We start from the raw sequence: 16,856 nt of genomic DNA, 5'->3' as shown, positions 1-16,856 counted from the left end.
CCTTCTTTCTTCCATTTCTTTCTTACATGATCTGCCCACCTGAGAATTCTAGACTTGCTGATCCTAACAATGTTTGGTAAACGGTATAAATTATGCAGTTCCTAGTTATGAAGTTTCCACTATTCCGCATTCCAGTTCCTCTTGGGTCAAAATATTCGTCTCAGGATCTTGTTCTCAAATAATTTCAGTTTGCGTTCTTCCCGCATAGTAAGCGACCACGTTTTGCAACCATATAGGACATCAGATGTGATTATTGTTTTATATATTTTAAGCTTCAAATTCCTCGACAGAATTCGAGATGACAAAAGATTTTGAACTGAATAATGACACGAATACTCTGCTTTCAGTCGATATTTAATTTTTTCGTAAATATGTTTTTAGTCTGTTAATATTGATCCTAGGTATTTGAAAATATCCACTTTGTCGAAAGTTTTATTTGATATTTTAATGAATCCACAATTTGCAGTATTAAGATCCCGACGAACTTCCATGTACTTAGTTATCTCTGCATTTACTTCTAAACTAATGTCCCTGCAAGCGTTTAATAAGACCTTTGTATTTCTTTCTATTGTTCTGCTATTAGCCCTTATTACATTTACATAATCAGCATACGGCATAGTCTGTAAATACCATTCAGCTCAGTCGTTCTTTCAGAAAAAATGTTCCGGGGAACACACTTGGTATTCTGGGGGACACTGCTGGTACTATTCTATTTATTATTATAGACGTATTATTTTGGTCTCCTCTGGGGAGCACTCTCAGAGCTCCGGGGTTGGGTCTAGAAGAAACAGTGATTCAACTCTAGGCCCTGGTTATTGTATTTGATTTTCCTTATAGCGTATGCAAGAACAAAATTGAATAATAATAACGGCAACGCATTTCCTTGTTTCAAGCTATTCTCTACGTAAAATTTGTGGACAAGAATTTTCCTACTCAGACTTTACTTTGAGGTTCATCGGTATTCCAAATTCTGTAAGAATGTTATATAATGTTTCACTCTAACCGAGTCGTAGGCTTTTCTAAAATCTATACATAATTAATGTACCGGAAATAATTAATGTATTCCCACTTCTTTTCGAGTATTTGTCGAACGGTAAATATCTGGTCGATAGTTGACCAATTTCGTCTAAATCTGATAATTTCCAATAATTTCATGTGCGTACGGGCTCAATCCTGCTAATAGAATGTTTGAGAGGATTTTATAGAATGTGGCAGATGAGAAATACCTCGATAATTATTGCAGTCAGTTTTGTCGCCTTTCTTGCGAATTGGAACAGTGATTGATTCTTTCTAGTCTTGTAGCAATTCTCCTTGTTCCAGATAAGGAGAATGAGTTTTTGTATCTTGTTCCACTCAGCCGGAATTTCCCGGAAATTTGTGTTTCTTTAATTTCTTTATAGCTATTTCTACTTCTGTTTGGTTAGGCTCTGGAATATATGGTTCTGCTGTGTGCATGTCCCTTTCTCCACGAACACTAGCTTTTAGTTGCGTGTTAAACTTTTCACGCAGCAGAGCGTTTGTGTCACCTGAAGTGTCGTGAGTTGCGCCGTCTTGTTGGAACCATAAATTGTAGATGTTCATTTGATCCAAACTGGGCTAAAGTAAAGCAATGAGCATCGCACGATAACGAACTCCATTCACCGTGACAGCCCTTCCTTGTTCATCTTCAAAAAAGTAAGGACTGACTAAGCCCCTACACCAGACCCTAACTCGTTGAGGATGCATGTCTTTCTCGTGAATTACTCTTGGGTTCACTGATCCCTATATTCGGCAATTACGCTTGTTCACAAAGCCGTTTAAATGGAAGCGAGCTTCTTCTGGGAAAATGATGCGCTTTGTGAAACAATGGCTTTCTCGTTCCTTTTCCAGGATCCATTGCACAAATGGCTGTTGTTTTCCATGATCCACTGGTTTAAGTTCCTGTCTTAACAGAACTCTGTATGGATGTAAGTGCTTTTTTTATTTTTTTTATTTATTTTTTGTTAAGATTCTGTGAGTTGTTGCTGGACACATACGGATTTCTTGAGCACGACGGCGATATGATTTTCCCGGACTCACATAGCAGAATCACGCACAGTAACAACGTTTGCCTCACTGCGGCCACTTCGAGGGCGTCCAGGACTTTTCATGTTTATTGTTGAATCGGTTTGTTCAAATTACTTAATCAATCTACGAACAGTGGGTTCATTTGGTGTATTGTTGTGTTCAAGAATCGTACGAAGTTTCCGAACAGTTTCCTCGAAACTTTCATCCTCCTTGTAGTGAGTTCTAACAATCAACACTCGCTGTTCTGTACTGTATCTTTCCATGATAATCCACAAACACTGATCTGGAAGACAAAAGCACAGTATCAAAATATAACTTCAGTGATCACTGATAACAAAACATGCAAAAACAATGTTACCAACTACAATAAATTAAAATAATGGGTTTTTAAAATTCGGCCTTCTTTTCGAGACACTCTTTACATTCAGGTTGGTGTACGTGAACTGCAAGATGCAATGATAAACAACAACAACAACCTATTTCTCATTGCCTCTACATTGCTTGCTTGACTACTATTCGCATTTGTTTTAAGCCTCTTCCACTTATCTACCTCACTTTGCGATAATCTCGCGTGTGTAATTCGTCCGTTACTTGACGCTTCTGATACTATACTATTTTCCCCTAATTGTCATTTTCTACTCATTCATTTGCTACAATTAAAATATTTTAACATGTAAGTGATACATAACTTGCAGTAAGATATAAAATGCAAAATCTCAATATAATCTGTTTTGGCTAATTTGTCATTAATCTATATTATAAAATTGAAAGTGACTATGTTTGTGACACTTAGTCTCTTGAACCGCCCGACCGATCTCGATCAAATTTTCAACGTAGATGAGGTTCGGGCAAGGTGACCAGACGTCCCGTTTTAGCCGGGACAGTCCCTTTTTTCCCGTTTTTTTTCTGATTCTCGAACGGGACGCCTAAATGTCCCGTTTTTACGTAAAAATGACCTAGGTGTCCCGTAATTATTATTCAAAATATAAATCGTCAATGCAAATTCTACTCCTTCCGTACCAACACTCGTTGTCAAGGTTCAGCCGTGGCTAGAACTTCTGAATTTTCAAATGGGAATTGAGTGTTCGTGGTTCAAGTGGGAATTGAGTGGGAATTCTGAGTGTTCAACTAGTTAAAAGAATTGTTGGGTAGAACTTGCAATCGGGAACCATTATTTGTTGTGTGGTACACGTAAAGTTCGAAACGGTGTGTTATCACTCTTGTGTATTTTGTAAATTGAGAACACTTCTGAGTCCCAAAACACAATCTGGAAGTCAGATATCCTTCCCCCCCGTAGCCGATTCGTATGCGTCCCGTTTTCGCAAGTGAAAATTCTGGTCACCTTGGGTTCGGGACTGGCATAATTTTTATCATTTCACTTTGGCGGAACAACGTAGGGAAGGGGTTGAAGGGAGAGATGTACAGAAATCAATAAATATAAAAATAAAAGTGACTATGTTCGTGAATTAATAACTTTTGAAAAACCCGATCGATCTCAATCAAATTTTCAACATACATGAAGTTCAAACCTGAGAAGGTTTTTATCATTTCAATTTGACAGTAGATCTTAGGAGAGGGAGAGAGATGGAGGGGAAATATATGAAAATGAATAAAACTCTTGAACCACCCGACCGATCTCGGTCACTTTCAACATAGATAAGGTTCTGTCCTGAGATTTTTTCTTCACTTCACTTTTAAGTGCAACGAAGGGGAGGGGGGATATATGGCAAAAAAGTAAAATTAAAAGTGACTGTCTTTGTGACTTCATCACGTTATCTTAACCAAACTTTCAACATAGATGAGGTTCAGACTTGAGGTGGTTTTCATGTTATCACTTTAACTGTACAACTTAGGGGAGGGGAACGGGGAGAAATCTATAAAAATAAATAAAACTCAATAACTCTTGAACCACCCGACCGATCTCGATCAAACTTTCAACATTAATAAGGTTCTGATTTGGAATTTTTTCATTTCACTTTTACAGTGCAACGAAGGTGAGGGAAAGGGGGATATATATGTAAAAAAAAAATAAAATAAATAAATAAAATAAAATAAAACTAAAAGTGACTGTTTTTGTGACTTCATCACGCTTAAACCACCCGACCGATCTTTAAAAAAAATTCAACATAGATGACGCTCGGGCCTGAGGTGGTTTTTATCATATCACTTTGACGGTAGAACTTAGGGTTTGGGGAGGGGAGGGAACAGATATATAAAAATAAATAAAACTTAATAACTCTTGAACAACCCAACCGATCTTGATCAAATTTTCAACATAGATGACGTTCGGACCTGAGATGATATTTATCTATTCACTTTGACGATACAACTTATGGGAGGAGGGGGAGATATATAAAAATAAATAAAACTTAATAACTCTTGAACCACCGGACCAATCTCGATCAAATTTTCAACCTAGATGAAGTTTTAACCTGAGATGATGTTTGTCATATCACATTGACGATGTAACTTAAAGGAAGGGAAAGACATTTACAAATGGTCGAAAATAACCGATATTAGTGTCGAATCTATAGGTTTTGAGGTCGCTGAGATGAACAGTGACACTTCTGATGCCATTTAAATCCAAATTGAGCAACGTAAAAATTGTGGGAGAGGAGTGGATATATATATATATATATATATATATATATATATATATATATATATATATATATATATATATATATAATCAAAATGACCGATACCAGTAATAGTAAAAAGTGACTGACTAAAGGAACATGTTATTTTTTCTTAATTTAACCCAGCGAAGCGGGTAATGTATGCTAGTATTTGACTAAAAATTAACCTTCCATTTGTTCTAGTTACACTTTTATAATTATTATTATTTCTTTCGTTTACTTAATATAAGTCGCCATCCAATCAAAGACGATAATAATTATAATCGGAAACGATAACGATTAACTGGATTTCAAATCACTTTTTGTTTAATTCTATGGTTTGGCATCTACGTCTGCTATTTGTTGTCTGCTATTGGAGGGTTTTCTATACCCGTTTCCATTGTAAGGGGTGCCAAAACTCATTCTTGCACACACAGCATTTTGCTCTTAGGCCGGTTCTAATCAAATATAAACGAGCCTTTCGTTAAAACAAAGTGCAAACAAAGTAGGAAACAGAGACATTGCCACATTATTTTTCTACATAGTCTCCGCCTTTATGGATTCATTTTCCCCAACGTTTCGCTAGGTTTTTGATGTCGTTCTCGTAGAATGAAGTTAGGCGGGTAGCCAACCAGTTGCACACGAAGATTTTCATTTGATCGTGGTCGCAAATCGCTGTTGTGTAATGATTCACTCATGTGTCGTCACAGGTAGCGATGCGATGCAAAAACGCTTCACCTTCCACGTCGAAACGAGTGTGAAGCACTTGAGGAATGCAAACTCGTTCAGCTTTTTGATCATCATCCAACAGCGTGGGAACCCACTAAACTGTAATTCTGGGGAAGCCCAACTGCTTTCTGATGATTGATTGGTCACTTCAATAGCTCACACTAGGTTCTCCCGCAATTTGACGCACAGTGACGCGTCGATCTCGTTTGATAAGCTCACAAACATGTGCTATGTTGTCATCAGTCACACTAGTGTGAGGACGACGGAGGTGAACTTAACACGTTCACGGTCTTGCGCTGAATTCGTTGTATCACACCTTCACTCTGGTCCATGAAAGGGTATCATTCTCTAACTGAGCCTGCAGTCTGCAGTAAATTTCGGTCGGTTTGAGGTTTACCTGGCTAAGGAACTTGATAATTATGCGTTGTGCAACAGACACTGGCACACTTTCTCACTCATCGTGAGGGCTACTAAACGAAGCATGCAACCAGTCAGCTGTTTGGTTCCTGACTCTCGGCACCCCACCTACCGACCCCACCTGCTCGATCTACCTAGGTACCTGTTCCGACGCATAGCCAATCAAGGCTCGTTCATATTTGATCCACCCTCGTATCAGATCACCCGTCCCAGGCATTTTTCTCGGTTCGTAGTGCACGTAGACATTTCAAACAAAAAATTGAATTATCAAATCGTATGAGATGAATCAGATGGCGATACTTCTATATTCAGTAGCGTAGCGGGAATAGTTCCACGGAAATCAACTCCAAAATTTCAAATGGAAAGTGGTATCAATTTCGATTTCTTTGGAAGTATTATTAAAAAACAAACAACTTTTACAGGAAATACTTTTCGTTAAATTCTACGGTTTGGTATCTACGTGTGTTTAATTGTTGTTGAACTACTACTATCAGACTACCTGTTCCAGGCGTTTATCTAGGTTCGTAGTGCAGGAAGACGTTTCAAACAAAAAATTGAATGACCAAATCGTATGTTAAGGGTCAAATGGTGATTCTTCCATATTCAGTGGTGTAGCGAGAATAATTCCGCGGGGGTCAACCCCAAAATTTCCAATGGAAAGTGGTATCAATTTTTATTTCTTTGGAAGTACTAGTGAGAAACAAGCAAACATTTACAGGAAACACTTTTCGCTATATTCTATGGTTTGGCATCTACGTCTGCTATTTATAGTTGGTAGTGCACGTAGGTACTTCAAACAACAAACAAGATTTGCTATCCCAAATAATTCTCTGCAAGACAGACTGTCACAGCGAAAACAAGGAATAAAATTACGGACACAACTGTTGCACATAAGTTAGGACAGTACCTCAGGGCACATGTTAGTTCCTAAGTGAAGTCTTTGACTCGACTACGGTAGGTTCCATAGCTTTGAAGCTATCAACCTTTATAGTTCATTTTTTCGTGTTTTCGGCAGCCTATAACTCCGAAAGACAGCATTTGTCCACCAAGGTTGGTCTATACTTTTTGTCTTATCTGGGTGTCAGGAATCATCTCCCAAACGAAGTCAGTGTTGTTTTGAAACACCCTCTATATATTCAGTGATTGATGACCCTCTCTTGTTTTCTTAAAATGGGGATTTTCGAAAAGTCTAGGACATGTGTTCACTTATTTCAAATAAAGAAATTATATACTGTCATTTTATTAAGAGTCTTCACTACAGCGAAACTACCGCTAATTTTAGAATTTTTCTCTAATATCTTCAAAACAAATACAAAGATTCGAAAAGCAGAAACGTAGTGAACTAGACAATACCATTTTGCATGTAATACCTTTCCCACAATTCACCTATCTGCTTTTGGTATACCGCTATTTACAGAATCCGCAAAAAATGCTAGATCTATCTACAGTTGCAAATCAAAAACAGATCTAGTTGAGTTGTGATATTGATGTCACGTGCAAAATCGTATTGTCTAGTTCACTACGTTTCTGCTTTTCGAATATTTTTATTTGTTTTGAAGATATTAGAGAAAAACTCTAAAATTAGGGGTAGTTTAATTTCGCTGTAGTGAAAACCCTTAAGTTGAGAGGATCGTGAGATACTCAATCACTTGCATAAATTTTGACCCCACTCCTCCCCTTAGGGTAGGCATTTTAATCAAATTAACATGACAAAACCTCGAAGGCCATGGTCTACTCATATACCAAAAAATGATCAAAATTGGTACAACGGTCTAAGAAGAGTTCACGGACAAATTTCGTTATCTCGTATATAATAGTTTATGTATTAAAAGCGTTTTGTTTGATCGATTGAAGCTTTTAGAATTTCCGATGGGTACTTGTGGTTCACAAAACAAAGCATATCATTGACGGACATCGTTTTATCAGAATTCTTATTTGATGCTCTTTGAATTCTGTTTTATTATTATTATTATTATTATTATTATTATTATTATTATTATTATTATTATTATTATTAGTATTATTATTATTATTATTATTATTATTATTATTATTACAGGTATAGGCTTCACTCAGACCAGGATAACTTACTACTTTGTTTAACAATGTTTAATTTCAACAATGGGAAAATTAAATCAGCAAATATATTTAGTAAATATATGTTGAAAAACTGTTAGCTTGGTTATAGTTACATTGGACTGTTCTTACAGCGAAAACTAGGCAAATGCGGATGAATTTTCAAAAGAATCTCATACACTTGGCTACTTATGTGATTTTTAGTAACCAAACTACAAGCACTTAGCTCCTTAACGAAACTTTGCTTTTCTTTCGGGAAAAATTATTGTTGACAAAATGTGCTTATGATTTTATTTGTAACGTATCCAATATTTGATTCTACGTAGTACAGTTAGTAGCTGTCAAGTGTTTGGTGTAATATAGATATATGCAGGGGTAAAAGTGGATTTGAAAAAGCAGGGGGTCGCATGGCGTCACGTGTCTCTCATGCCTATCTTTGCCCATTTGTAATTTTTTAGAAAGTGGAGGACGCCATAAATATTTTCTGGAAGTGGGGGACGACATCCCCCGCGTTTCCCTCACTTTTACGCCCTGGATATATGTATTCATATTTAATATATTCTTGTGTAAGTCTGTATTTATATATTTATATACATATTTTCATAGCTTCTGGGAGCCGTGGCAGCATCATGGGGCTACTTGTGTATTGGAATGGTTCGAGGTTACTCATCACCAGCCATACCATCGATGCAGCAGTTGGCAGGTCACTTAGTAGCAACAGATGAAATGATATCGTGGGTCAGTAAGTATCATTCGTTTTCCCTTTCGTTTCATTTGTCTTCATTGGAGAGTTTGTAATGGTAAGTAGTAGCATACCATAGCGAAATGATACGCTACTTTTTTATGAGCTACGCATGAGCTTGCACCGAAAATCAATTTTGGATAATCATGTGACCAGGAGGGAGTCAACGAGGTAAGGAATGCATCTATAAAAATCCATGTTTGAAAATTTAGTCCAACATAAAACTAACATGATATAACATGAAATCAATCTCATGATTCCATACTTCGAAAGTGAACGTTGAATCACGAAGTCAACGTGCTCCCCTGCCAATGGAGTTTGAAGGACGTCGTCTGCCACTGAATGCACTCTGTAGTATCCATTTGGGTGACGTGAAACTAAAATTAACAATCAAATTAGAGCATGAATTGAATTTGTGTAGCAAGACTTTAACTTACTCTGTGTGTCAGATTAGCAAGCAACAAGATTGAGCTTGGCTGTTTCTAATATATACTTACAGAAATATTTATAAATCCAAAACGCTTGTCCAAAAATTAGTACCTTGAAAGAAAGTAGTTGTAGGAAAGTCTGTGAAGAATAACACTAAGTATGATTATTTTTATAAGTTACGTCACTACGTCTGATGAATAGCTGCTGAAGATGTTCGGAAATTTTACTAAAATATTGGAGCTGATTAATAAATCTAGTTGAATGTGAATTTGGCTTATTCTCGGTGGTTCCTAAATATGAAGTCAAGTCTGTTTGAATTCTAAGGGATAACTGTTTATACACCAATCACACAGCACATTTGAGCCTTAAAGGTTTTAACTTTTTCCCTGAGTATCAGATGTGTATACATTTTCATTATTATTATAACAACGTACTAAAGAAAAACGTCAAAATCTGCTTGTATCGGAGAATCTTGTCCTCTTCCTCAAAATAACGTTCTTATTCTTTCTTCCTTCCTTCATTCCAATTCCCCAGATTGTGTCATCACCGAGGGACGTCATCGTTCATACGTAACGGATTAAAATGGCCATAGATGCCAAAAGCCCAGAAATCTAATCCTAATCCTAATCAAGAAGTAATTTCTTGGATTCGCTCAATGGGACAGGGAAATTCCTTTTTCCGAGTTCGAACCATAATTGAAGACTATTTTCAAAGGAAGTAGATGAGTTTGCTTCGAAGGTGAATTAAACTAATTCGTGCATTTGGTAAAACTAATTCATCTATATAGCATATTTGTGAAAGAAACGCTAATCCCGACTGAATTTTTAAGAAACTTGCTCTCAAACAGCTACCGAAAATTTCGAAAACTACATTTTGTACAGAATGAACTTTTAACTGTTGCAAACGACAGTGAATTTCATTGCTATCCGTCTAATTCAGTGATTCTCAACCTATGTGTCGCGATACACTGGTGTGTTACGTAGTCCTCTAAGGTGTGTCGCGAAATTTTAGAATTTAAAAATCATGAAGAATTTAATAATAATTAGTTAAAATCGAGACAGATTGTACCAGTCAACATCTCCAGCGGAAGCAATAATGCTCAATGCTACAAAGAGTTATTATAGAAACTAATTGGTTTCACAAATATAAATTATTATTATTTATAATAATAATATCGAACGAGTGTGTCGCGATATCCTTGTTCAGTAAAGTGTAATCAGTCAAAAAAGGATGAGTACTACTGGTCTAACTGTTAATCAGATAAATTAACTTAAAATTTATGTACTATGTTTGGAAACAAACTGTTGATTTATTAATAGATGCTCACGTAAGGATTAAACAGTGAATACGACGTAAATGAGTGGTATTTCGGAGAAAATATTCAATATCAACTATATATCTAATGCATATTTCGGGTAATGTGCTCCGAAGACTACTAGATAACCATACCACAACTGATATCAACTTTATTGAACTAGTTTTGAATCCCATTAGACTCTCGCGGTATTCATTTGTTAAAGCTGGTTATAGGATATAGGCTGTATTCCATTCAGTGGCGTATTTAGGGGATGCTTCCGGGCTTAAGCCCCCCCCCCCCGAAATCTTACTTACTATAGTAAAGTATATGAAATATCTTGCAGATTTTTCACATTTTCAAGCAAAGCCCCCCCCCGAAAGTTAGCAAAGCCACCCCCGAAACAAAATCGTAAATACGCCGCTGATTCGATTCAAATGAATTGTTATGAAAATTGTACTATTCGCAATATCATTGTATCCACTCAATGTTTTTGGTCCAACTTTTTTTTTTTTTTTTTTTTTTTTTACTACAATACGGTTGTCATTGAATAAAACAGTTTGAGAATTCGATAATAAAATTTTTAAAATCATTTATTTCATTCACTGTTAGGTGGATAGGAATGAAATTTGCTATGATTCGCAACAGCTAGAGTTTTCAATTTTGCAGTGTTGGAAATTTCTGTACAAAGGCTATTTTTCAAAATTTGAGGAAAATGTTTGAAAGCAATTTTCTCAAAAAAAAAAAAAAAAAAAAAAAAATCGAGATTAGTTTATCTTTTACAATATGTTATATAGCTTAATTATCTTTACCAACTGAATGAATTATTTTGACTCACCTTCTTAGTGAACTCATGTTCTTCCATTTGTTATCTGTTTACGACGATGTTGATGCGGAAAATCGTTTACATTGCAAAAGAGCTACCCGGTATTATTGTTCCTTGTTGCTACTTAATTACAGACAGTTGTTTGTGACATTTACAAATAATAATATTGTGTAACTTGTCAAATAACTTCAATCTTTTTCAAAGAGCCTTTTTAATGAACATTGTCCTTGGTCAAGAAAATATTCGTCTCCACGAACTAGCTTCCTTCTGAGATTACTTAATTTGCATTTCAAAGACTTAGACAGACCTTAAAGAATGTATACAGTGTCTCATGCGACGCAGTTGAAGATAAACAAACAACTTTATTATTGCATTTTTGTTTTCTTTAGTTTCTAAAATTAAGATTTTCAAGTTAAAAATATAATAGAGTGCAGAAAGGAAATGAAGGAGGATGAATGCTGTAGGAATTATCATTCTCAAGATCTGAGTTCGTATTCTGACAGAGCTCTTACGCAAGAAACCAACGTTGTATAATAGTACTGTAAATGTGTTAATAATTTATTTCTAATCATTTACTGACACTCTTTCTAATGCAAATATATCTCTTTATTAAGAGAAGTTTTGACTTTCTCTTTGTTAAGCTAGGCTATACACGACCACTTCTTTCAGGTAATGATTTAAACCATTAATCATTTGTAACTACAGCAGCGACGTCCAACGGCGCCGATTTTTATGTAACTTTGAGAAGGAGGTGTTATGGGGATGTTTCGTTACAGATATCCTAGCAAAGATATCCAGCTCCGGGGGTTCAAACAAACTTTGGAGGACCCTCTTCCTTCAGAATTGGTGCCATAGTTACGTCGTTCAGAATTATGTAGTTGCTAGTTGATTGGTGTGTTGAAGTACGTTCTGTTCCATCACTAGTTCTGTTTACCTACAGAAGTGTTCAAATTATTAAACTCAACATTCAGTTTCTGAATATTTTACTGCTCTTACAATATTACGTGAGAAAATACGTTCGAATTTAATTCAAATTACTACTTTGTAACTCTGTCCTAATTTCCAGTGGGTGTGGCATATGCTTTTCAATATCAATAAAACAAATGCGTACGTAACATTCAAATATAATTACTATAAAGTGTGTATATCTAAATTGGAAACAAAAAATGAAATGGATACTTACAAGAAAATTATCTCTCACACAAAGATTAATATTTCTTATGAAATCCCTTATTCTTTGTTAAGTCTTTTATCCTTCGTGGCATCCTATGTGTGAGTTTAGCACATTTTGCTTTCAATTCAGCATCGTGATACCACAAATTGTTGATCTCCCTGATCAATTGAAGTTTGGTTCTAGTGTGCTTCTTCTCTAGCTTTTCTTTCATGAAGCTTCAAAAGTTTTCAATCGGATTCATATCAGAACTAGTGCGTGGCCACGGAAGAACACCAATTTCGTTGTCCTCAAAGAATTTTGTCTCAGGTTTGGTCCGATGGATGGAGCACCATCATGCATAAAGATGAATTGTACGTCATCAAACCAGAGTGCAGTCTGGGAAAGCAGTTCTTCTTGAAGAACTTGTAGGTATTAGTCGTACTTCATTACCCTCTCTACTATATACAGTCTTCCAGGCCCGAAAACAGAGATCACACCCTAGATTATGTCTGAAGTAGGATGCTTCACGGTTTATTAAAGACATTCCAACTTGAATTCCTCCCAGGTCAACGTCGCACATATTGTCAACATTCATCAGACACAAAGATACATGATTCATCACTGAAACACACTATTCTCCAATGGTCAGCAGTCCAATATTCCAGGTCTCGTGCCCATTCGAGGTGCTTCTTTACCGTGATTGGAGTAGACTCTAATTTTTGTTTTCTTTCTTGACCGTGTGCTTTTAGTCCCTCGGCACAAAGAATTCTTCGAACACTTTCAGGCCAAATGTCTGCGCCATACTCAGCAATTTTTATGCTTAAGTCTATTAGAAGTTGCACTTCTGTTTCCCAGAGCCAATCTTTTTTAGTTTTCTGTTACCTCTTAGCGATAGCTTTGATTTTCGCCCACACTTCCCAACCCTATTTTGGCTCTTGTTCATTTCAACAGAGATTCTACTCACAGATTTTTGTTTTATATCAATTCTACTAGCAATGTATTGCCGTGTACATCTTATTTCCACCAGAAATATTTTGTTAACTTCTATTTTACGCGGAGGAAGGTCTTTTGATTTCCCCATTATGCTGCAATTACAGGACTACACAGAATAAAAGATTGACACACGAAACACCTCACGATCATCTTAAACTAGCCCATTCGAACTGTTGAATGCTTTGAATGTCCTTAACTTCTTACGACAGCAACCACATCAGACTGTAACTTGTTGATAGGAACTACAAATAGCTATCTACAACTGAAACACCACTTTCAGAATTCCCCCCCCCCCTCACTAATACCATCTGTTGTTCAATGGTGATATCACCACTTCAACTGTACAGTAAACAAATGAAAGATCCTATATTGGTTGTTTAACCATTAAATTAAATGTTCTAGAACTCTGAAATTAGGACTTCTACATCAATTCAGTGGCGGATCCAGGGGGGACGATCGAGGCGATCGGCCCCCAGAAGAAGAAAATTTCTTATTTTATATATATATATAAATAAAACCAATCCCAGAGTTTGGACCTCTTAAAAGTAGCAGTATCCCCTCCGAACACGTCCGTAGGTCAAAATTGATGCCTTAATTTTACAAGCACGTAAGTTTCAAATTGCCACATGATCATAGATCTGTGACCCACAGTGAAATAAACCTTGGACTACATGCGTCAAAAGCATACATTCGTCACATGGGAAGCAAATGAATAATTAAGCTCCCTGGCACTCTACAGGGTATTTCAAAACAACACCGCCAACGTTTGAGAAGTGATTCGCGACATCAAGATAAGACAAAAAGTATAGACCAACCTGGGTGCACAAATGCTTCCTTTCGGAGTTATAGGCTGTGGAAAACATGAAAAAATGAAATTTAAGGGTCCATAGTTACAAAACTATGGGACTTACCGTACTCGGGTCAAGACTTCACTTAGGAACCCAAAAATGCATGTTTTAGAATCCTAAGGTACACACGCAATAATTTTTATAGTGAGAGTTTGGCTACGGGCATGTAATCTGAAGTACTCACCAACTACCTCTATAAAAATTGTTGTGGAAGTACCGCAGGATTCTGAAACTTGAATATTTGAAAATGAAATGAAATCTTTAACATCCCACGGTTATGCCGGTTAGGCTAAAGGAGACGGTGATAATGAGAAATGAGTGAAATAGTGGAATGAAGAAAGTGAGAGAAAACGGGAGAACCCCGAGAAAACCCACGAGCACGGTGTTTGTCCACCACAAAGTAGACATAGCGCGAGCTGGGATCGAACCAGGAACCCCAGGCACCGGACCTATTGAATATTTGAATAGGGCACATACTAGTTCCTGAGTGAAGTCTTGACCCGACTACCGTAGGTCCCCTAGTTTTGGAGCTATGGACCTTTAAAGTTCATTTTTTCTTGTTTTCTGCAGCCTATAACTTCGAAAGGAAGCATTTGTGCACCCAGGTTGGTCTATGCTTTTTGTCTTATCTTGGTGTCAGGAATCACCTCCCAAACGAAGTCAGTGTTGTTTTGAAACACCCTGTAGTTCAGAAAGGCTATGCCCAACTGGATTTCACCTGCCATTTATGCGAGTAATGTGTGATCAATGAATCCGTTTCCAATGCCATTACGTTTGGCTTTGTACTGGTTATTTTAAGCAGCTCTCCAATTGCCTCGTGCTGCTTGATATGAACTGGGTTTCGAATCCGGAAGACTATAATAAAATACTTAAGACATATAAAAATAGCCTGTGCTACGAAACAAGAAAATATGTAAAATGCAGATAGTTTTGGCCACGAAACGAGACTAGAAGTACGTTTTTAAATTCGAGACGAAACAAGAAATTTCACAAGTCTCTTGGGCAAGATTAGTTGATCTAATTGTAAGTCTTAAATTTCAAACATTATGTTAATGTTACATGATTCATAGTATAAAAAGCATAAATTGATATAAAGAATATAATGAAAAGCATTTATCAACGTTTAAAGATACGCAAGTCACTACACGATACACTCTAATAAATAAATATGGTTTAAATGTTCTTATATCACCTCCTTCGTCTACTTCATGTGACGTGAAATGATTCTGATAATTTTCTAGATGAAATTAAGGAAAAACAACAAAGCGTCATTATTGTGCATAAAATTTACAAAACGAGTCGAGAAAATATTTGAAAAGAGACGACAGAAACTTCCCGAGAATCTAGATGAGATGGGAGTTTTACAAAAATCTTATTTCATTTTAATGGGGAGATGTAGCGATGACAAAACAAGATAGTAGAAATATGGTAGTTTAATATTTATTAAAAGTATAACTCAAAACTCAATCAAACGGTACGCATACTTGTACGAAGTTAGCTAAGATTTCGATCACAAGGCTTTCTCTAAAATTCAGCGCGTCGAAATGAGAAAAACAGAATCCATTAGTAAGCTCCGTATATCCCTCTTAGTTTTTATGTTTCCATTCAACTTCTTTGCTATCCTTCTGGCTAAGAGGTTAGCTTACGCGCCTTTTGCGTGGAAGACACGGGGATCGATTCCCGGCGAGAGCTCATGTGTTTCGGATCCCACGTTAAACTGTAATACTAAAAGGGACACTAAACTCAAAATCCAATCCGATTCATTACTGCCGCGCGGGCCAATCATTGCGAAATTGACGAATTAATTTACCTTCTGGTCTGCTCGGTAGTACTTAACTGTCTTCTTCAATCAAAACAGGTGAATTGCAACCTTAAAAGCATACGGGTACTTAACTAGCACATTCGTTTGATTAAAATGTCAAATGTTGTTTCTTTTTTTTTTAAATGTTCGCTGATTGTTAACAATATAATTATTTATGTTACAGTAAGTATATTTAGTAAATGTTATTAACGATAGTAAATATCATTACCATGAAGAAGCTTGAGCAATATATCTTGGTTCTGGATCAGCTAACACAGAAATATCTTGAGTCATTTACATTAGAAGAAAAGCTTAGAGTCTGTGACACTTCTAAATGACAAGCCCTTTTCCCCACTAAATCTTTTTTGTTTCCAAGAGGCATTGAATGATATACGAAATGATTCAATCCATGTTACGTAATTAGTGATGTGATTGAAACAAATTTTAAAGAAATTGAAACATCAGATTTTATTTCAATTATGTTAGGCTATGATGAAACATCTTATCTTAGAATTATGTTGCAATTGTGGCATTGTGGTGGTATTTTCTCATTGTTCTCCCGTTTCTTCCCATATTCTAAACCAATCAATTCCGTCATAATCATTCACTTTCCTTTACCATCCATATTCCTGAGCGTAAAAGGCATAATGCGGGATGTTAAATTATGTAAAATATTTTATTTCAAGACTTTAAAGATAATAGGCATGGTTTTCTTTGTAATTCACATAAGTCAATTTGTTAAATTTAGTTACAGGGGGAATATAAATAAATGAGATCTACAAACTCTCATCGGATTGAACAAAACCATAGTGCTGACGCTCATATTGCTCGCTGATCAATATTTTTGACTTGTTGTCTTAACGATGTTACCTTCACCATCTTTG

General features: G+C 36.3%; 1 protein-coding gene across 2 annotated transcripts in view; it reads left to right on the top strand.

Moving 5' to 3' along the window:
* Window positions 1-16,856, top strand: part of LOC145689246 (facilitated trehalose transporter Tret1-like) — a 122,628-nt gene that overhangs the window by 90,813 nt on the left and 14,959 nt on the right. For both annotated transcript variants that reach the window (XM_081763391.1, XM_081763386.1), the window contains exon 2: window positions 8,493-8,628. In XM_081763391.1, coding sequence (XP_081619517.1) covers window positions 8,493-8,628 — 136 coding nt within the window. The remainder of the gene's footprint in view (window positions 1-8,492; window positions 8,629-16,856) is intronic.

The sequence above is a fragment of the Thermobia domestica genome, chromosome 1 (assembly GCF_964235325.1).
Source record: "Thermobia domestica chromosome 1, izTheDome1.hap1.1, whole genome shotgun sequence".
NCBI lineage: Eukaryota > Metazoa > Arthropoda > Insecta > Zygentoma > Lepismatidae > Thermobia > Thermobia domestica.
The sequence above is the reverse complement of the archived record's forward strand: the minus strand, read 5'-3'. Positions and strand labels throughout refer to the sequence as shown.